Source organism: Passer montanus, unplaced genomic scaffold, assembly GCF_014805655.1.
Source record: "Passer montanus isolate IOZ18808 unplaced genomic scaffold, ASM1480565v1 scaffold28, whole genome shotgun sequence".
NCBI classification, from domain to species: domain Eukaryota; kingdom Metazoa; phylum Chordata; class Aves; order Passeriformes; family Passeridae; genus Passer; species Passer montanus.
The window spans coordinates 6,975,158-6,996,448 of NW_024367483.1; the positions used below are offsets into that span (position 1 = coordinate 6,975,158).

General features: G+C 37.6%; 1 protein-coding gene across 4 annotated transcripts in view; it reads left to right on the forward strand.

Annotated features, from left to right (window-relative positions):
* ROBO1 (roundabout guidance receptor 1) overlaps window positions 1–21,291 on the forward strand; it is a 634,903-nt gene that overhangs the window by 559,666 nt on the left and 53,946 nt on the right. For 3 of the 4 annotated variants that reach the window (XM_039713255.1, XM_039713254.1, XM_039713253.1), the window contains 7 exons: window positions 10,387–10,395; window positions 13,062–13,186; window positions 15,039–15,210; window positions 17,635–17,840; window positions 19,221–19,302; window positions 19,457–19,625; window positions 19,722–19,888. In XM_039713255.1, coding sequence (XP_039569189.1) covers window positions 10,387–10,395; window positions 13,062–13,186; window positions 15,039–15,210; window positions 17,635–17,840; window positions 19,221–19,302; window positions 19,457–19,625; window positions 19,722–19,888 — 930 coding nt within the window. The remainder of the gene's footprint in view (window positions 1–10,386; window positions 10,396–13,061; window positions 13,187–15,038; window positions 15,211–17,634; window positions 17,841–19,220; window positions 19,303–19,456; window positions 19,626–19,721; window positions 19,889–21,291) is intronic. The other variant, XM_039713252.1, reaches the window with a different exon arrangement.

Consider the following 21,291-nt stretch of genomic DNA (forward strand, 5'->3'; position numbering starts at 1 on the left):
TGAAATAATTGTTTTGATGCAATATTCTGCCTTCAGTCCCTTGAAAAAGGAAGGAAGAATAATGATTGTCCAATGAACTTCAGGATTTTTTTAATTAGTAAACTTTTGGCAGGATGAATGAAGGAGACCATCTCCTGTGATGCCAATAGCTTAAAGAGCCCATTTCCCCCTTAATGACTGCAGTAAACTCTGATAGCCCGTCAGATTTCTATCAAGGATCTGAGGAGTTTGACTGCCACCAATTTCTGGTTTAAGAATAGAAATCTTAAAAGTTAATCAGCAGGAAATGAGAAAAATGTCTGAAGAGGAGATTAGAGCCCTGAAGATTCTTGTCTTACTGATGCAACTGATGAACACTAAGGTTCCTGAAACATTTTTAAAGTATGGATAAAAGAAGGAATCTGTAAGTATTTTAATAAATAACTGCTTCCATGGTTTTGAAGTGCTAAATGGATGTTGGCTTGGTTTGGTTTGGTTTGGTTTTTTTGATAGATTCTCACAACAGTGACAACAATATTTTACAGGAAAATAACACATAAAAACTTTTGAGATTCCTTCCTCCAGTTTGGTACTTGGAAACAAGGATTTGAGACAGATGTTTTAAGCATGTAGAACAGGCATCCAAATAATTTGGAGAAATGTTACTACAGAAATAAGTTGAAGCTAGAGGCTTTTTTTCTGCTAATAGGGGTTTATTTAAGATATAATTCTCAAAAATTATGCAGTTTAATCACTCGGTGCAGACAATCGAAGCAAGTAGGTTCGTGTAGCATACTTCAGCATTCAATTAAAAAAAAGTAGCAAAGAAAATCTGAAGGTTCTTTTCTAGTGCCTGAAATTTCCTAAATCGCATGGCTGTGGAAAAAGCAATTGTTTTTGTATCAGGTTTCACTGCTGCAGACTTACTGTGACTGCTGTTCTAAAGACAACAGTTTGATAATTCTTTCTTTGGAGTAGACAAAGTAGAATTTTACTACAAGTTGTATAATTTGAAGATTTTTGGGTTTATGAATAAAATTAGAGTGCAAGGAAAAGTAATTTTAATTGGTTGTTCAGCAAACAGTACTTCTGCTATACATTCATTCTGAAATAAACATCAGCTTTATTAAATTATGCTAAACATCTGTAAAAAGGTAATACCCACGTTATTTTTTGTCTAGTTTATAGCCTGTGAGTAATACAGTGATGCAGTACAGTCCCTTACTTTTGTTAGTTTACTTACTTACATCAGTAATTTCTGAATTGGTCTCAAGGAATTTAAAAATGCTGAATAACAGTGTATTCAAACATTATGTTTTGAGTACCATTTTTTACTATGAGTTGTGTTTTGTTTGAACACTAAAATGCTTTGTTGCTAGGTGCTGAATAACACTCAAAAATAGTAATAAATAATTTTTCTGTCTTTATATGTGGACTCGATTGCCTTGTAGGCTCAGTATCAGAATCTTCCAATATAAGGAAAAAAATTCCTTGTTCAGGCTGAACTGTTATATATAAATTATCATTTTCTGCAGGAGGTATTTGCGTGCTCCTCTTGTCCTATGACCACACACTAATTCCCAAAGTTTGGGATTACTTTTTTTCTACCCTTCTAAGTATGAAATAGGATGACAGGACAGAGAAGCAAAACAAAGTCCTCGTCTGGATGGATGAGGTTGCTTGTTTTGTTCTCATAAATGCTCCCTGCTCTCTAAACACAGGACTGGCAGGGATTCTGTTCTCTTTTTGTCTCTCTCTGGCACCTCCTCACATGGGACAGCTGCTTTCTCTTTTGACACAGTTAAGGTCACACATTGGGTCTCAGTAAGAGCAGGGAGTCACCTGACAGTTCTGGTTTTGTCCAGTCGTCCACCAGCAAGGTCTGATGGCCCTTTCAGACTACCAGCAACTTTTGATAGCATTTCCATCTTTTGACAGAGAACTGTGTGAAAACCAGGCTAAGCGTCCCTGCATTTGTTAGTTTTATTTTATTTTTGCAGATCATCCTTATTTCCTAAAGCATCTTGTTCCCATTTCTGCTTCCATGACAGTAAAAATTCTTGGTTACGTGGTGGATAGTCTGGCTTGCATAGAATTCTTACACGTTGTATTTTTTGCTGCATATAATTAAATTTTGTTAATATGTCACAATTCGATTCCTGTTAGCATTACTGAAACATAAGTTGGGGTGTTGGTGTAGACTTGGTTGTCTCTATGTGGGGGATATGGCATCCCTATGAGAAGAAATCCAGGTTTCTTTCAAAATAATACATTTCACTTGAGAGTATTCTTCACTGAGTACTGCATGCCCAAACCAACATTTTTTAATGATCACAAGTTAGTGCACTGCAGAGATTTTATTGTCCCTCCATTTTTAGTGTGTGTTGGTATCTGTTGATCATGGGCCTTGGCCACTTTTCACAAATAGCTTTAACTTGTTATAAGAAGGTTGCTATGGATTTCAAGTTCTCCTTTCCAAGAAGTACTCTATGCTATCATAAACAGCTGGGGAAAAAAATCCCCCTCAGTTTCCTTTTCAGTTCTACTATCTTCAACTGTAAGTCAAAAAATGCAGTAGGAAGCTCCTAAAAATTCTTCAAATACTGTCTATCTATCATAATCTTTTTGTACTTCTGCACAGTTTATTTAAAATTCATCCTTTTTCACTCTTTTAAAAGGCTTTAGTATAAATATTTGTAGCCATGACTACTTAGATTGCAGCAGTGCCTAAAATTACCTCAGTTCATTTAAAACACGGGGGAAGACAACTTCTCTTCTCTGAAAAGAGAAGCCTGGGAAACAGGACTTCACAGTGTACCACATCACTCTAGTTTTTAAATAGATGGGATTAGACTCATCATAAGAGTGCTCTCTAAATTATGTTTGGTTTATAGTGTGGTTTAGGAGTATCCAGAGCAAGGAAGGGGGAAGGTAGACTAGGAGAGGAAGTTCTGGAAAAACTTAAATCCCCCTCTCTCCCTCTCTGTCTTCTGCCCTCCTTATTTCAGATTTCTCTTTGTCACCTCAAGGCAATAACTACAGGATTTATACACATTGCCATTCAAAGGCACTGTGCACATTCAGTGTTTGACAGGAAAAAAGAGGAATTCCTATGGAAATTGTACTGACCGGTTCATATTTTACAGTGGCAATCTCTGAGACCTTAAAATGTGTAGTACATATATTAATCTGAGAAGTGCCACCTTTAAAGTTGCATTGCAAAGCCTTTTTCCACATTTTTGTTTTTTTATTGTAGAAATCTTCATTGAATCCTGCAGGAGGACAGATTATGATCTATCTCAATTTTTTCCTAGTATCAGTTGCAAAGCAAAAAGTCTCATATGAGTATATTTCATACACTGTTGTCTACCCACCAATTTTTGCAGTGGGTTCCTCAGACATATAGACAGACATGGACACTTGTGTAGCCCTTTTCATCTTGATTTTTTAAAGGGAAAATTCATTACCTTCTTTAAATCAGACTTCAAGATTATATAGTTGCATGACTGATACACAGCTGAAACAGAGCCAGATTTTACTGTCCAGCCTCTTGAATCAGATTTGAGGAAGGAAACACCTCGCAGCTTAAACTAAATCTCAGAATGGCCAGAAATCCATAAAGAGTTAATGCCATTTGATTGCTCTTGAAATGAGAATAATTGCTTGTTGCTCCCACTGCAAAGCTGGGAGAAGCCACTTTCCTTCTTGCTGCCGTATGGAGAAACATTGATTTTGAATCCATGGTGCTTGAAGGTCATGTCTAGAATTGTTTCTGGAGTTGGTGATGTTGAGCTACCAGGCTGTGTTATGACACCCATGTTTAGGGGTGTTCCAAAGCCTTACCCTGGCCTGTGTCTCTCCCTGGAATGTACAGCAGCTCCAGAAGCACTTAGATTTCCAAGGCTGTGTCTGTCCTGTCAGCACCAAGGAGCAACACATGCCTTTTTTCCTGCTCAGACCACTTCCCCTAGAGCACGCCAGCTCTCCTGAGTGCACAGAGGCGCTGGCCCTTTTCCTTTCTTTGGGTTTCAAGTCCAAGGCACAGGTTAAATCCAGCCTGCCAGGCATGTGCCGTGTGCTGGGAATGAGAGCATATGTCCTGCCCCGCACAGTCAGAGGCAGTGTCAGGATGATGTGACCACCAAGTTTCCAGACTGCACCTGACTTGAGGCTTCTGGAGGAAGTGCCCAGTGACAATTGCAGGTGGCAGTCCCTCACTATCCTGAGAGTGGCACTTTTTGTGCAGGGCATAAACTCCAGCCAGCCTGTTTCTCTGTTACTGCCCAGCACGTGTCGTCGTTTAACTGCAGCTGACGACACAGCCCCTCAATGCCTCTCCACCAAGTGGGATGGGGAGAAGAATCTGAAAAAAAAAAATAAAAGTCAGGCAAACAAACAAACAAAACCCAGAAATCTGTGGATTGAGACAAGAACACTTTAATAATTGAAACAGAGTAAAATATGCTAATAATTCTAATGGCAACAGAACCAGTAATTGTAATGAAGAGAGAGAAAAAAAATTCAAGAGACACAAGTGATGCACTGTACAATTGCTCACCTGCTGAAGGACAACCAACTTCCCCTGAGGAGTGATCAGCAGCTCCCAACCAGTTATCACCAGTTTAAATACTGGGCAATATGTTCCATAGCAATTCAGGTCAGCTGTCCCAACCATGATCCCTCCCAGCTTCTTGTATCCCTCCTCACTTGGCAGAGCATGACAGGTCCTTGACTTGGGATAAGCACTGCTCAGCAACAACCAAAACATCAGTGTGTTATCAACATAATTCTCATACTGAATCCAAAACTCACCACTACACCCACTGCTAAGAAGAAAAATTAACTTTACCCCAGCTGAAACCAGGGCAACCTGACTTTCAGTCAGTTTTCAGTGTTCAGGCAGAAGAGGGAATGTGAATCAATTGTAAACAAAAATAAATAAATACAAATTTTAAAAAACTACAAAACACTTTGCAAGTATGTTGAGGAAAGCAGCACCTAATTGATACTGAAATTTTCCCCGTGTTCACTTTTCTGTCTGCGAAACTGAAGCATTTTTATGGGTTTCACTAATTCTAAAGGTGGTCTTAATATCAGAACTGTTTTTCCAACTAGTAAGTCACTTGTTTCTGTCTTAATTTCATTCTTCATGTTACAATTATAGAAAATAATTAATCTCTTTTTTGTTTCAAATCAAATTTTTGTCTTCTCAGGTTTGGTAAATTTGAAGTTACTGTAGTCTCTTGTTCCTTTAAACTTAAGAAGTGCTTATCTGACAAATCAGCAGCAATCTAAAACAGAATTTTTCCACTCATCATAAATGCAATAAGCCATGATTGCTCCCTTGCTGGGGGTTTGCAGTTACAAGTCATCACTTTTGATTTGAGACATCAAAAATCTCATGTAAACATTTTACCTCAGCCCTGTGGCTGTGGCGTGCTTGGCGCCAGACTGCGAGACCTTTCCTCAGACATTTGTGCTGCACTGTGTCAAACTTGGTGCTCTGGGACCACGCACTGTGAAAGCATTCACAGTGAGTAAGGGTGGCCCAGGCTGGTCCCACATCAATGTGAACTTTAGCAGAAAATCCGGGAAAAATTGTGAATTGTGTGTATATGTATTTATACCTCAAGAAGTGACAGCTGAAAATAGAGAGTCCAGGGAGGATGAAAAGTGATATACCCCAGTTCTTTTGTACTGTACCTGGTGTTATTTTCCTGTATTTTTCACAGGCTGAAGCCAGGAGGCAGCTGAATGGCAGCATTTATATTTTTTTCAGGACAAGAGATTCAGGCTTTTGTTTATTTCTCTGTAGAAAGTGATCCTTCCCACAAATGACTGCAGAGAGATGTGCATATCAAGGATATTGAGTTTCAGATTGCTTTGATAAGAACAAATAGCCTACAAATCACCAGATAGGAAATGGGACATGGCACATTGTCTTAAACTATCTCTGTTAATAATAGTTTTTACAAAACACCAACATAAATATCTGGTAATCATGTTGCAGGGAGGTATTCAATGGTCCTCATTCAGATATTTGAACATAAAAAGTGTTTCATTAGATTTCAGAGTTTAGCAGGATAAGAAATTAGACACATTTTTAATAGAAGATGTTGGCAGCTTTTTGCAGAGTTTTTGTTTGGAATTATTCAGGATTTCTTGTTAGTTTGTTTTTTAAAGTGTGAAAAGCCAGAGTTTGACCAGTTCTCTAAACATAATCAGACTCTAACATTTCCTCTTCATGTGACTGTAGTACCCACATTTTCTGTACCCACACATTTCAGATAGAGGTCATGAACTGTGGGTTTCTCACCCGTTTATTTCACATGAAGATGACAAACAGCTGAATTTCAGCTCCCTGACAGATAACACAGCAATCTCTGTGCTATCTCTGTTGTTAGCTCTGCACTATCTCCCCTCTCACTGTCTAGTCTGGACCTGGCCAATCCCAGTGGAAATTCCAACTTCTCACTCCACTGTCTACTCCATCACATCTGCTCATACTCCTGTCCCGTCTCCTACCACTTCATTTCTACAGGCACATGTCATCTCTGAAATATTTCACTTGAACTGGGATTAACGTATCACAAAATTACTTGAAAGGAATCTGAATTTCATTGTGACTGCCATTTTCTAGATTAGTCATAATGGCCAGCTATTTATACAGAAGCTAAAGTTTGGATATGAGCTTGATTGTTGTGTATAATTATTGGCTTGAAAATTGGGATTGTTTAATTTCTCTCGTCTAGAGTTATACTTTCTTGCTTCTTTTATAATAATCTCTATAAGTGTCCAAAAGTCCTTGAAGCCATGAAGATTTTTTTAAAATAATCAGAAATTAAACATCCTGAGCTTCAATCAAAAGTGTTCAACTTGTGGCAGTTAAATAACAGGATGTCTTCCAAGCACCTGGAAGATATTTGTAAATAGTATAGTGAGAACCATAATTAATGAGTATTAAACATGCTGAACAAAATACTCTTTAGTAGTTAAGTACCACCTTGGATCTCAAGATCTCAAAAGCATCTTATTAGTATACATAAATTAAAATGTCTATAATTTTACTCCTTTTGAGATAGATAATTGCTACCAAGCTATCAAGAGTGGTGTACTTGAAGCTTCTGACTTGCATAATGGCAGACTAAGAAATGGATGCAACGCTGTAAAATTTTATTCTAAATATGAGGAAACCAGTGGGTTCTAGTGAAACACTAGATCAACATTTGCCTTCACCTCTGTGAGGAGAGCTGCAAAATGAGACACAAAATGTGTCTTTTTGAGATGCAGGCATTGCACACAGCATGTAGAGGTCTCAAATGAAACCCCAGGGTGGGGCAGACCCAGGCTCATCCCAGCAGAGCATGGAGGGAGCACAAAAGACCAATGGATTTAAGTTGAACCAAGGCAGATTGAGGCTGGACATGAGAAGGCATTTCTCCACTGGCTGGGCAGCCGAGCAGCAGAGCGGGCTGCCAGAGTCTGCCATTGTTGTTCCTTGCAATTTTTCAGGCCCTGAGTGGATCAAGCCCTGACTGACCCTGTAGCTGACCCGCTTGAGCGTGAGGTTGGAATGGGGACCTCTGAGGTTGCTTCCAACCTGATTATCATGTGAACCTACAAAACTACATCTGTCAAATGTAATAGTTGCTCCATTAACATCTGGCAACTGTACTAGGCTGTAGTTTAAGTCCTAAAACTGCAAATTCCTACTCCTGTGAGTGGATTTAATGATACCAATAGTCCCAGAGAGGTTGATAGGATTGCTGGAAAGAATAAGGCATTAAAAGATCACGTCACTAGACTGGAAACTGCTTTTCTTTTGGTTTTTGTTCAGCGACTGGACACGTCTTCCCTGAAAAGCCTTGCATGTCAAGGAAATTACATGAAAGGCAAAAATATTATTCCTTTGGTAGTTGTGGTTTTACATGCTAACTTCCTGTCTTTACAAACAGGTTATTCCACCTAATTGCCATGTGAAAAGCCATGATTAACACAAGGAAAATTAATTCATAATTGAAAGTGGTGTCAAATAAAATGTGCTGTAATAGAGGAAAAACTATTTGCTTCTCAGTTTTAGTAACCTTAGATATCAATAGGCTGCAAATCAAACTAAGAATGTGATCTTTGTTGTAGATGTTGCTATTATTGTTGTTCTTTTAAACCACATGATATCCCTCTGACAGAATTGTTCAAATTTTTTCTATGAAACTTCACCCTTTGCCCTTTCCACAGATTCGCAACCAATATGATGCCCTGTTTCTACAGGGATTTATTTTCATGTATCAGTGTCCCCTCTGTTTTCACAGGTGGGCAAAAAATATATTTGCTTGACAGGGTTATTTTTGACCTACAGTAAGAAATGTTGAATAAAAAGAAAAGAGGAAATTCAGCACTTAGAAGTTAATTTAATTTGTAGAACTATAATTGAGCACCCTGTTAGGTGTTTTCCAGTGAGTTTACAGTAGAGGACTTGAGCAGCTCTGCATTGCTACTGAGAAGGCTGAACTTTCCTCTTCTTGGCACTACTCAACAAATGAAAAAACAATAATTTAGAATTGGTTTCTCTGTGCAATAATTGCATTCCATTAAGTCTCTTATCAGGCTGTTTCATGTACAATGAGTGATGTTTTGTGGAGAATCATTTCTAATTCGAGAGCACTTCCAGTTTGCAAGTTCGTAAAGAGCTTTTCAGTTAAAAAGCAATGGTTACTGGGAAATATAGGCTTACACACAAACAAGAGTAGCTGGGAGCTGAATCATGAGGAAGAGCAGATTTCTCTCAGGAGAAATGCTATGTGTAGCATTTCTTGGCCACTCCTGTTAGGAATTGTAGATTTACAGATAATCTAAGCAGAGTAATGCACACTGATTTTCTTTTTGAGAAATACCTTTTAAAGAAGGCTAATGCACATCCAGAATAATTCTTTAAAACTCAGATCTTTGTAAAATGGTACTTTAAACTTCCTCTGTTTGAGATTATTTCCTGGAAAAGAAAAAGTCTCTTATAAAACTCAAATCTGGTTGATCTGAGTTTGGCATATGCAGTTGCAGGTTCTTGTCTTCAACATGTTCCAAATTCAGATATTCTATCTGATTCTCCTTCTGCTTCGTTTTGATAATACACCTGGAGTCCTCTGTATTTATTAGAGCAGGAGGCCAGGATTCCTCATGCCTAATGAATGTTGGCAAAGTGGATGTTATTGGTTTCCTGCATGCGTTTATCAGAGGATGGTGAATTGAGGGTGCTTAGCTACTCGATATGAAAGTGTGCTCATGCTGAGCTCGAGCTGGTTTACTCTCAGCATAAAGTGATAAGACCAAAGTGTAGCATGTGTTTAAAAAATACCTTTTTATATCTTTTTGAACCTTTACTGTAATTATCACCAACTAGCCTTTTATTTTTATTAACTTTTTCTTTTTTTTGTTCAGTATCTGTGTATATTTTCAAAATGCATTACTTCTGGGTTTTTTGGGTTTTTTTCCAATCTATTCTTTCCATAACTGATATGAGGTTGGAATACTTTCTAACATGCCTTTCTGCTATAAGCAAAGTTACTTTGCCAGGATCTGAGCCATTCCAAAGTTTATGAAATTTTTGAACAATGGTTGAAGGATAATTTAATCTTTGATAATTTACCACTGATCATTTCTGTTGAAAAATCTAATGTTTTGCAATAACTATTTTGTTTTGAATATTTTAATGAAATTCTGGTTTGGGGGACAAAGAAAAGAGTTAAGAATCTTTTCAAACTAGTTTTAATTGTGATATACTTTGCATTTACAGTTTATTAGTGAGCCTTATGATCTTGACTCAGCAATCTTATACTAAAGAGATTTGTGTGTGGTCTAAATGTCTTAGCATATTATTCATTTTTTAAAAACTTTTTTCTTTAACAGCTATTAGCTTCAGAAAAATATATTCCATTTGTAAATGTTTGATGCTTTAGAAAGGCTGTAAATATTACTGTTCCATTTCAGCAATGTTGCAGATTGATATTTACTGGAGATTTTAAGTTAATTTTGCTATGTAAAAATCTTGATGCAGATGCATATTAATAATGTGGGGGGGAAAAAAATTACTGAAGGTACACATCAGTTCATTAGAAAGGCTTGGAGTAGAACCCAGACTGCCTGGCCAGCATTTCAGTCTGTTACCCATTTTCCTCTACCACCTACTTTTCAATATATGATAGAGATTGCTGTTTAAAAATCAAAATATAAAAATGTTATTCAACATTATAAACCTATTTTTCATATATCAGAATGTGTGTTTTCTTTCTAACGTTCTTACCAAGGATCCATTTTTAATTTTTTTTTTAAATTTTGCTTTATTCTTTGCTTTGTTTCATATCTGTTCAATTTTATTTATTCCATGTTTTCTTTTTGTTTTGTTTTTGTTTTTAGTTGTGTCTGGTAAGTTGAAATTTTATTGGCCATCTTCTAGTCATCGTTTCACTGTGACGGGAACTTCTCCTCCCCTTCCCATCCATCCCCTTCCATGTCCTCCAACCACTCAGCTCCCATCTTTTACTTGTTATTGGCAAGACACATCGAACAGAATAAATTCTGCATGAAGTATGGGTAACTTAATGGCAAAGAGAAAGGTAATGGGTTGCAAATTTTCTGTCTGTTTTTATATGATGTGGCAAATAAAATCCTAATGTCTCCTTTCTTCAGTGACTGCATGGGTTGAACTTCAAAGTATGCTAAAAAATTGTATTTGGTTAAAAAGTTTTTAGGATAGAAGCTGTTATTTTCTTATGGGAATTTATTATTTTGGCATCTTTATGTCATCATTACATACCACATGTATGTGACTCAAGGTGTGAAATCAAACTAAAAGATACTAAAAAAAAGGTAGTGAAAAAGCTTTCAGTACAGTTAACACAGAATGGAATTTAATAATAGTTTTACTTAACCCTGTTTAATTATTCTAACATTAAAGCTAATAAGATTTTTATTACTTACCTTAATTGCAATAGATTTAGAATACATATATGGGCAATATGCATATATTTTTAGAGTAGTATCCGTACAAAATATGTATTTGGAATAATACTTAGAGAAATATGTACCTGTTTATGTTTTATAAATTCTACCATGGCTGCCTATAAGAGTAAATTCCCCTTCCTTTTTGTGTAAGTAGTCCCTGAATGGTCATCTTGAGGTACTATAATCACAACCATCCAGCTATTTGTCCAGTGGTCAGAACCATTTTATTTTCTTTATAGTTGTACCTGTCCTTGAATTCAACAAAATCTGAAACCTCATAAATCCTCTGCACTAGCACAGGGTTTAGAGACCCCCAGTTCCACATTGCGTGGCATTGTGTCAGTGGCTAGTGCAGAACCTGCCAAGCCCTACATGTAACTGTATGCTAAATTTATTCTTGTTACTAGAATCTAGTAGCATAACAGAGGTGCTTCACCCTCATCTCCATTTCCCCCCTCCCCATGCCTCACAACCCCATGGCAAACCCCCAGCCAGTTCTCCCTCCTTCCCTCCCAAAAGAAATGTGCTGTCATGTCAAACTCTTCCCACATCTTCTTCCAAGGTACTGGTTGAACGCTTCAGAGCTAAATGTTTTGAAGTCAGCTAATTACAGTAGGTCAATCTTACCTTTGCTTTGCATAGTTTCTTATCTAAGGAAATGCTGGGAAAGGTAGCATTTGCATCCAAATATAGACAATAACGTTATGCTTCACAAATTCCTCTCAAAGCAGGAGCGGCATAGGAAGAATATATTTTGATATGAGCTTACCAGAGAGTAGACACAAGGCAGAGGGAACAGATAATGAAAGAATTGCCCACAGGAACACTGAAAGCATTTTTTTTTCAAAGGAGGACTTAAGTGTTACTGAATTTATTCTAGATAAAGCCACTGCCACTTGATGTTTGCAAAACACATCTTTGAGTTACATATTTTGCACTGTTTTAAAAGGAAAATCTTGTGAAAACATCAGTGTTCACAAGGGAAAAAAAGGAAATGAATATCAAAATAATTTGATTTCCTAAAGTCAGATACAAAACATTCTCTTTATTCTCAATCCAAAGAAGAGGGAGAGCATAATTAGTTTTAGGCAGATGATCAGAAAAAATAGAAATTAATAAATAAACAGGCTTTAATTTAATGCACATTTTTCAAGAAGCAAGAGTTATCAGCCTATAGAACATGCTCGATTTTGTTCTGTGCTAGCATCATAGCTAGCAATGCCATCTATGCTGATTTTTTTTAATGTGACTGACATGATTTTTTGACATTCTACTTACTACTGGATGAAGGGGTTGTTGAAGTCAGTATAAATCAAACAATGCTGGCAGTATTTATAATGTTAGACTGAGCAGATGTTTCAAATTTGCCTTCATTTGCATATATATTTTGTTTGAACATGCTCTTGTGTATGTAAATGAGAAAGACATTTAGCTCTGCTGTTCCTTTAAATTCATTCCTTCTCAGTGTGTTTGAACTGGAGATTTTAAGTGGTCATAATTTGAATAGTATTTCTTGGGCTTTTGACTTCAAGTTTTTTAAGATCATGACTTCACAATGTCTCTTGTATAAGCACTTAAGTGCTTTTTCTCTCCTAAGCTTTCCTAATACAGAGATGATAAGTTTTGTGTGTGTAAGCCTGAATTCATAGTTACTCAGCAGTGTGTCTTGAAGCCCTTAACAAAGTGTGACCTCTGGGCCAGTTGTCCCTCAAAGTTTTCTCCATTCTGGCTTGACACCCTACTCCTCCCTTTAAAAACTAAATTGTAGCAGATTTGTTTGTATTGGTGACTGTTGCTCTGCAAGTTGTCTCATCAAGCTGGTGGGACTCATTTCCTTGTACACTGGGTAAGCACTAAAAGCAGATGTTGCACAGTCAGAGTTTTAATTGGGAGGTCCAGACAGAAAAGATGATCTGAGCGATGCTGAAGTTGTGGCTGTTAGAGACTGATGTGTCTTTGTGCTGCCTCTCCTCATTAAAGAAACTTTAACTGTTCTGGTTTATACCATTAAAACTCAGGAGGCAAATTGTTCTTTCAAATCAGCTGATGGCAGTGTGATTAATTTATTTTTGGTGTTTTCCTTTCAGAGCCTCCACAGTTTGTTGTAAAGCCTCGAGACCAGGTGGCTGCGCTGGGGAGAACGGTGACTTTCCAGTGTGAAGCAACTGGGAACCCTCAGCCAGCCATCTTCTGGCGGAGAGAAGGGAGTCAGGTGAAACAGCCTTTCTGTCCTCCTTCCTGGCAGTTTCTTCAACAAATGGTTTCACACGAGGGAAAAGTATTTTAATTGTTGTTTTAAAGATGTGGAAAACAAGTTTAGAGCTTGGAGATGCTGGTTACCTATTCTTTGTTTCTAAGGCATGTGCACGCTAGGTGATGTCAGTCTTACTAGAAAAGATGTATGTTTTGCTGTCTCCTGTTTTCTCCATGAATATAAAAATAAATACGTGAATCTACTAGAAACATTCCATGTTTCACTACTCTGATAATCTATTTCACCTAACAGGGAGAACTTTTAAGAATTGGAGGCATGACTTACGCTGAAATTTGGTTGAACTCCCAAATTTTCAGAAAGTTTGGCTCTGGTTTTATGGTGCAGCTGTTAGTTCGCCATCTGTTTTTGAGTTTCTGGCAAACTAAACTATTTGCTGCATTGATCTGCATCACTGCATGGGTAGGACTCTGGTTCTGGGCTGAGGAGAACTACTTTCCAGCTCCATCAGTTGACTGACAGACATACCTGAATAGGTCACTTTTACTCCCAAGTTCCTCATTTGAATGGGAGGGAAAATTATTTTCATCTTCTTTGTAAAGGATCTTGAAAGCTAGTGGGTGAAACACAATATAGCAAAGCAAGAGAATTGCAGTTTTCTTTCAGTCATCTTTTGAAGGAGGTATGTGACACAAAGTATTCTTTATTGGAAGGAAAGAAGGAATATGGGATGCTGGTTTTCCTGTGAATGAAGGAATGAATGGTGCAAGAGTATATGACAGGGTTCTTTGTGTTACAAAACAATAGGGCAGAGAAATTGAGAACACTTGGAGATGGGCTGCTTTATTCCATTTGCAACATTTTTGTCTGAATACCTACGTACAACTAGACTGGTGACCAGTGGTATATATTCAGCCATATACATTCAGCAGTATATTATGCTTTTATTTTATTTATTTTCTTTCTTTTATTTTATTTATTTAGCCACATGTTGTCTAGTACCTCTTTTTTTTCCACTCATTTTTTACTCTGCTGACTGGTGACCACTTGTGATGGTTGAGAAAAATTAAAGAGGAGGTCGAGAATGGGGTTTGCTAGTACTGGAGAATATTGTCCCCCATTCTTTTGGACAATTTTTGGAAGTGGAAGGTGTTGTTAGCCAAGAAAAAGAGATAAACATTCCTTCCGTGATATTAAAGTATTCTTATTCACAATTTGTTCAGCCAGAGGTAGAAATTCAACCCCCAGCTGATTTTTGGTAAACACTATGTACTTCATACCCAAACTATCTAAATAGGTATAGAATTTAATTCAGTAATATACGACTTTTCATAAAACACACTCTATTCAGAGAGACCTACAGAGCATCTCTTTTTTAAAAAAAATGCTCCATTTGTAGGAAGGCAAATGTTAAAATACAGATAAGTAAACCACCATCTGCATTTAAATGAAAGCAAACTAATGCCCTGGAGCAAGTTCTAAAAAAGAACATTGAAGCAAATTACTGAGGTTCACCACAGTTGCTTGCACCATTGTGGTATCTTTACATTTCACATGTTCACTAGACTCTGTTACACTTGGTGCAAAGTCCAGTATCAATCTTAGAGAGTGTTAGAGCAGTCTCGAAAGTCTTACACAATTCTGTGTGTACATCTGCACCTATTTTACCATTAAAAAGTCCTACAGAAGCTATGCACATTGTGGTATAGACATGCTTAATAAATGAAGAGCAGAATGTTTTCTGTATAATATGAAGAGATTAATTTGTTTAGCTATATTAAAGTTATGCGTAGTGATATTTGAATTTATTTAACCTATTTTTTCCCCACTTTCTTTCCTTTACATCTTTTAGAATCTGCTTTTCTCATACCAGCCCCCTCAGTCATCCAGCCGATTTTCAGTTTCCCAGACAGGAGATCTCACCATCACCAATGTCCAGAGATCTGATGTGGGCTACTACATCTGCCAGACTTTAAATGTTGCAGGAAGTATCATAACAAAAGCCTACTTGGAAGTTACAGATGGTAATCATAGATTCATTTTATCATTTCCAAGTTTTTTATTTTTATTTGAAGACAGCAGTGCAGTGATGTGATACTACTTTGAAATCTGTTTTGCATAAATGTGGATTGCATGTTTCTTTGAACATAAAAATCCTGGTTTGGCCATCTCTGTCAGGGGCTTACAATTCTGGATTATGTGTAACTCTATATTTCCATTTTGTACTTGGCAATTATATTCAGTATATGGATTTTTGTCAGATCTGTTAATTTTTATCTGACTCTTTTTTAGCTTCTCCCACTTGATTTAATTTGCTTTCAGATTCTTGCTGCTTGGTTCTTTATCCCTTTTATTTTGTAGCCATTTGCTTAGACCTCCATTTACCTGTTTTTTCCCTGTTTCTTAATAGTTTGTTTTAGCTAGGAAGAAAAAAATATTAACCTGTATGGAGATCAGCAGAATAACAGAAATTATACATCCCTTTTTAGGAGTAGTTAGGAAGAAATACAAGATGAGAAAGCTACAGGGAGCATGACTGCAAGAAGTAATGTGAGGCCAGTTTGCCAATTATCAGAAATACTTCTTATTTTTAACAGCAGAAATACACAGGGAAAATGCTAATCTTAGCATTTACAGAGGAAGAGGATGAGAGAGGATTTGATCAGAGGGAAGCTGTTGTCTGAGAAGTTTCCATAAAATAGCCTTTTGCCCTACAGAAAACATAGAAATAATAAAGTACTAGGAACATGCAGTGAACCTGTAGTATAAAATTGCTGCTTTATCTCCCCCTCCCCCTGGACTGACATAGGAGGAATAGGGCTACATCCCTTCTGGCTCCTCACAAACTGTAAGCCACATTTCCCAATCCTCTTTTTTCAATTTTTTTCACTGGGAAGAAGGCCATGGCAGGGTGAGAAGTAAATTTACAACAGTTTTCTGCTAGTGACCTATGCCATCTGAACTTGGAAATAATTTTAAGTGCATTTTCTTTACTATATTCTCGGGATTGATCTGATGAGTAGATGCGTTTTTAAAATTTCTTGGGACAGTTTTTGGTACTTCTATAAAAGTGGGGGCAGAATATGCTGGGTATTTGTAAAGGTATTAGAATATATTTATGAATGGTTTTCCTAAAGGTAGGAGGATTTGCCATCAGCTTCAGTGGACTTAAATCAGCCATGAATTTGTGTCATTAGGTTTCTCCTATAAAGCACAGATCAGTCAACTCCTTACCTTTGCCAACTGCAAAGTTCTTTACAAACTTGTCAAAGTCAAATGCAAATTATATGTAGGCTTATTTTGTCTGTCTATGCAGAGAAGGATTTTAATGGCCTTAAAGTGTGTAGCAACAGGTTGGGACAAGAACTAAAGGATAAATAGTACAGTTGAAAACAGGGTGTCATTTGAACATGCAAATGAAATTATGGGAGTTGGCATTTAGCCAAAAATAACCCAGTGCTAACATCCTGTCTGTTGTTATGAAAAGTAATTTAGAAATATCTAATGTTCACAGATTATCAGAACTTCAGGTTTATATTTCAGCTACCAAACTAGTTTTTAAGTTACACGAGCTCCATGCCACTGCTGAACAGATTTATGACATTTAAAACTATGGCTAAAGCAGATCTCCAAAATACAACAAGATCACTTTTACCTCTTTTCTGAATAATGGAATACTACCGTTCTTTTTTTTCAGTGAATACTGAGACTGGTTTATTTTTTTCTGTGCAGTATAATTAAATAACCCATCAATAGCACTTAATTTCCATTGTGTGAAAAATGCACTAAAATTGACATAGACAATGGGATTGTGGGACTTTCTTTGTGGCTCTGAAGTCCTCATAAAGGTCAGAAACTACTGGAAAAATATTTCATAGAAGAAATCTTTCCAAAATGGTTCTGTCAATTTGTATTAGCTTTACCCTACTGCTGGGCATCTCACGATTATGACACAGCACCAAGATGAGTTGGTGGCACATAAAAAGTGGTTATTTAAGCAGTAGGTATTTGTGAGGTTACCCCCTGATTGCCTGCCTCCTTTTTCTCTGTCTTTAAATGCTGGAAGTATGAGCTGTGTTACACAGGCCTGGCAGTGGTGAAAGATGGAGAAGGTGAAATCTGTGCCTTGCCAAAGAATCTGGGAAGTCCTTTCTTTTTCCATTATCACTTCATAAAGACATTGGACTTGGAGAATGCCTGGAGGATAGCAGTGTGTAATATGCAATCCTTTCTCTGTTCTGAAAATATTGTGTTGTGTATCATTTTAAACATCCCTAGCTGTGCATCATTATAATGCACCCTGCCCTGAATAATGCATGCCTCCAACTTTAATTACTTGTTTAATTATTTTTAGTTTGTTTCAAAGCCTCAAGCAACTGCTGTTGCTTAGATGATTAGAAAATTGCTTCCAGTTGCAGAAATGCCTTTCCTGATGTTTCTCCTGGCAGTGATTGCGGACCGGCCGCCCCCTGTCATTCGGCAGGGTCCTGTGAATCAGACTGTAGCTGTGGATGGTACTTTAGTACTGAACTGTGTGGCCACAGGCACTTTAATGCCCACTATCCTCTGGAAAAAGGATGGGATCCTCATTTCCACCCAAGACTCTCGCATCAAGCAGCTGGAGACAGGAGCACTGCAGATCAGATATGCCAAGGTAGCCTGAACTGGCAAATGGTTTTTCTTGTTTTGTTTCATTTTGTGCTTCCACCTCCAGGCATTTTTGATGCAGTAAACCCTATGTTTAGAATTAATGAAAGGTTACATAAATGTACTAAAATATTTGATACTTCGTATTTTCAGATAGTACATTCTTTATGCTTAATACTTGCCTAGGGCACATTATTTTCATAACAAAAAAATACTCTAAAGAGGTATTAATTAAGGGAATTATTTGGTACTTAAAACATAAAGGGGAATGTATTTTAGTAAGACAAATCATTACATTATTTGGGCTTTAGCACTAATAGATTGAAATTATATAGTTAATTCAAATGTTTATAAAGAAAACCTTTGTTTAGCATGTGCAGTAATAGAACCATGTACACAGCCTTTTCATAAGAGCTTTTAGTGTTTAAACATGCTCACTCATCAGTGTAACATAGCTTAAAATTGTTAACCTGTCAAATACCCAACTTCCTCAGGGACTTATAGTACCTGGCCAGTATTGCTGCTGGTCATGCATTGCACACTTTAAAATGTTCTAAAATGGAAGTTGTAGCATACTAGATATTCTCTGCTATCTTTTCTGTGGTTTGAAATGAAGTAATTTTTTTTTTTTTTTTAGATTAGGCTGAATACATCACTTTACCATATTCCCTAGAGTTGCCCTACTGCCAATTACAAGTTAGACTGGCTTAGAGCTTGAATCTCTGATTTTTGATCACTTCCGTTCAGTTCAACTGCTGAGGCTGGGACCTGAGGAGGATAGCATTTCTTTTTGAGGAAAAAAAAAAGAAACACTTTTGAAATGTGATTAAGTCACATATGGACAAATAATCCAACACAGAGAACTGGATGAGGATAGCATATGGAGATTCTTTTTTGGGTCTGCTGTAGAGTGAAATTTATACTAACACAGGGAGCCCCATATGTACCCTGTGCAATATTTAAGCTTTGCTTTAAGGATGACATGTTCTCCAGTCCTGACAAATCCCCCGGCATTATTTATGTAGAAAGTTGACAGTTGCATGGGGTCTTGTCATCCAAGTTCCTTCTCAATTTAGTTGTTAGGACCTCTGCAGAGTAAGGAATAAATGCTACAGGAAATGGCCTTCAGTTTGCTCATTACAGAATAGTTAACATTAAATTAGAATCTGCACTACTTCTGAGTCTTTTGTGACTGCTCAGAAATAAACACCCATTTTTGTTTTTGTCAAAATTGTAACTTCTAATAGAAGGAGTTACTGCTGCAAAGTTTTTGCAGGCTAATACGTTTATCCATATTCATGGGGGAACGTGGAGAGCTGTAATTGCTTTTCTAGCTCACTGAGTGCCTGATTGTTTCAAATATTTATTCTTCTCTTCTCCCATTCAGCTGGGCGACACCGGCCGCTACACCTGCATTGCCTCAACCCCAAGTGGTGAAGCGACATGGAGCGCTTTCATAGAGGTCCAAGGTAACTCCATTAGGAGAAAATACATTAAGGAAAACCAGAAATTGAAATGTAGATGTTATCCGACTCTGTCATAAATTGCCAGTGCAGATGTGAGCAGCATTTAACTTACAGCTGTTTCCTGTCCATACTCAGTGTTTCTCTCTTCTTTTATCAGAGTTTGGAGTCCCAGTGCAGCCACCAAGACCCACTGACCCAAACTTGATTCCTAGTGCTCCATCAAAGCCTGAGGTTACAGATGTCAGCAGAAATACAGTAACATTGTCATGGCAACCTAATTTGAATTCAGGTGCAACACCAACCTCTTACATAATTGAGGCCTTCAGGTGTGTGAGTCTCGTGTGATCTTGCTGTCTCTGTTTACATGTAATGTGTTGCTAAAGAGCCACATGCTAACCTGCTGTTGTGTGTTTTATCCTTAGCCATGCATCAGGGAGCAGCTGGCAAACTGTAGCTGAAAATGTGAAAACTGAGAGTTTTGCAGTTAAAGGGCTAAAACCTAATGCAATTTATCTCTTCCTTGTGAGAGCAGCTAATGCATATGGGCTGAGCGACCCAAGCCAAATATCTGACCCAGTGAAAACTCAAGGTAGGTTTTTGATACCGAAATTTTGGGTGTCCACAGCAGCTGCCACAAGTTGACTAAGCAATACCAGATGCACGAGTTCTGGTAGCTTTGGACTGTCTACCTATCTTGGCTTTAATATATACTGCAGTAAAATATGGTGCTTAAACTTGTATTTCTCTATAACACAGACTCTGACAGCATGTTGCATTGCCTAAGGGAACCCTAGTATCCCTTATCCAAAGGTAGTAACAACCTGCAGAATAGCTCTTGCTAGCAACCAAAGTAATCCCTGTGTTTTTGAGTTCCCATACAAATCCTCACATTCCATGGAAATGTTATTACTGTGTCCAGTGAATCAAATAAGGCTTAAGACTGAGACAGGGAAAGAAACAGCATGTAATCTAAGTTGCAATCTTCTGCTGCAATAGGAAAGAGAAAAGTTGAAAATTTGAAGGAATTTGGCATCATGAACAAGTAAAGAGGTTTTGGCAGTGTGTTACAAGTGTTTCCAGAGTACAACTTTTGGAAGTAATACAGGGTAGAAAGCAGTGCTTACAGATAGCCAAGTGGAAGAAAAGTCTGGGTAGAAGTGAATGAAGGAGTCACCCACTGACTCCAGCTATGACTGAGGTCCAGCTATGGATTGAGTCCAGCTATGTAAAATTAAAACTATCTTTGTATTCACTGTTGCCAGTAAATGACACTTAGGATGATGTACAGGGAATAATGCATTGCAGCTCTGAAGCCTGCATTTTTCCAGTAGAAAAGGTTTGATTCTTAAGAAGGGGAAATATGGACACACTCTTTTTCAAAGAAAAAGTGCTAGAGATTGTATTTTTTTGTTTGTTTGTTTTTCTGATCTTCCTACTTACTGGAGAAATTGACCCACTGGCTTATTAAGAGTGTCTGTGTTGTATGTTTGTTTCTTTGTTTGTGTAATTAAGTACATGTTAGTTTTTGAAAGGAAGTTCTCTAAAGGAAACAAAGTGTTTTTCTTCGGTGACTTCTCATGTTTTCTGTAGCTGGTCTGAAAGCAAGTCTTTCTCATCTCCCCTGGGGAGTGACCAGTTTCACATTGCTGTCTTTTGGTATTATGCATTTCTCCTGATGGCTGACAATTTCAGTGGATATGTATGGACAGCAGAGTCACAGCCCCATGGAAAATCAGGATTGCACAGGTTCCTAAGTCTGTTACCAGGGAGAGATTTAATAACCTTTTAGTGATTCCTGATTTCTGGGACTAGAGCTGCACAAGCCTGTTTTTCATGTAGCATAGTTTCATTCTGGAGATGAGAAGTATTGCGTCTGTCCCAAACCAACTGATTACTGACCTGATTCTGAGAAACAGCAAATGTTCTGTACACTCAGCTGAATGGTTTATAATGACATGGAAAAGCTCCACTGTTCTCTGGGTACCTAGTAGA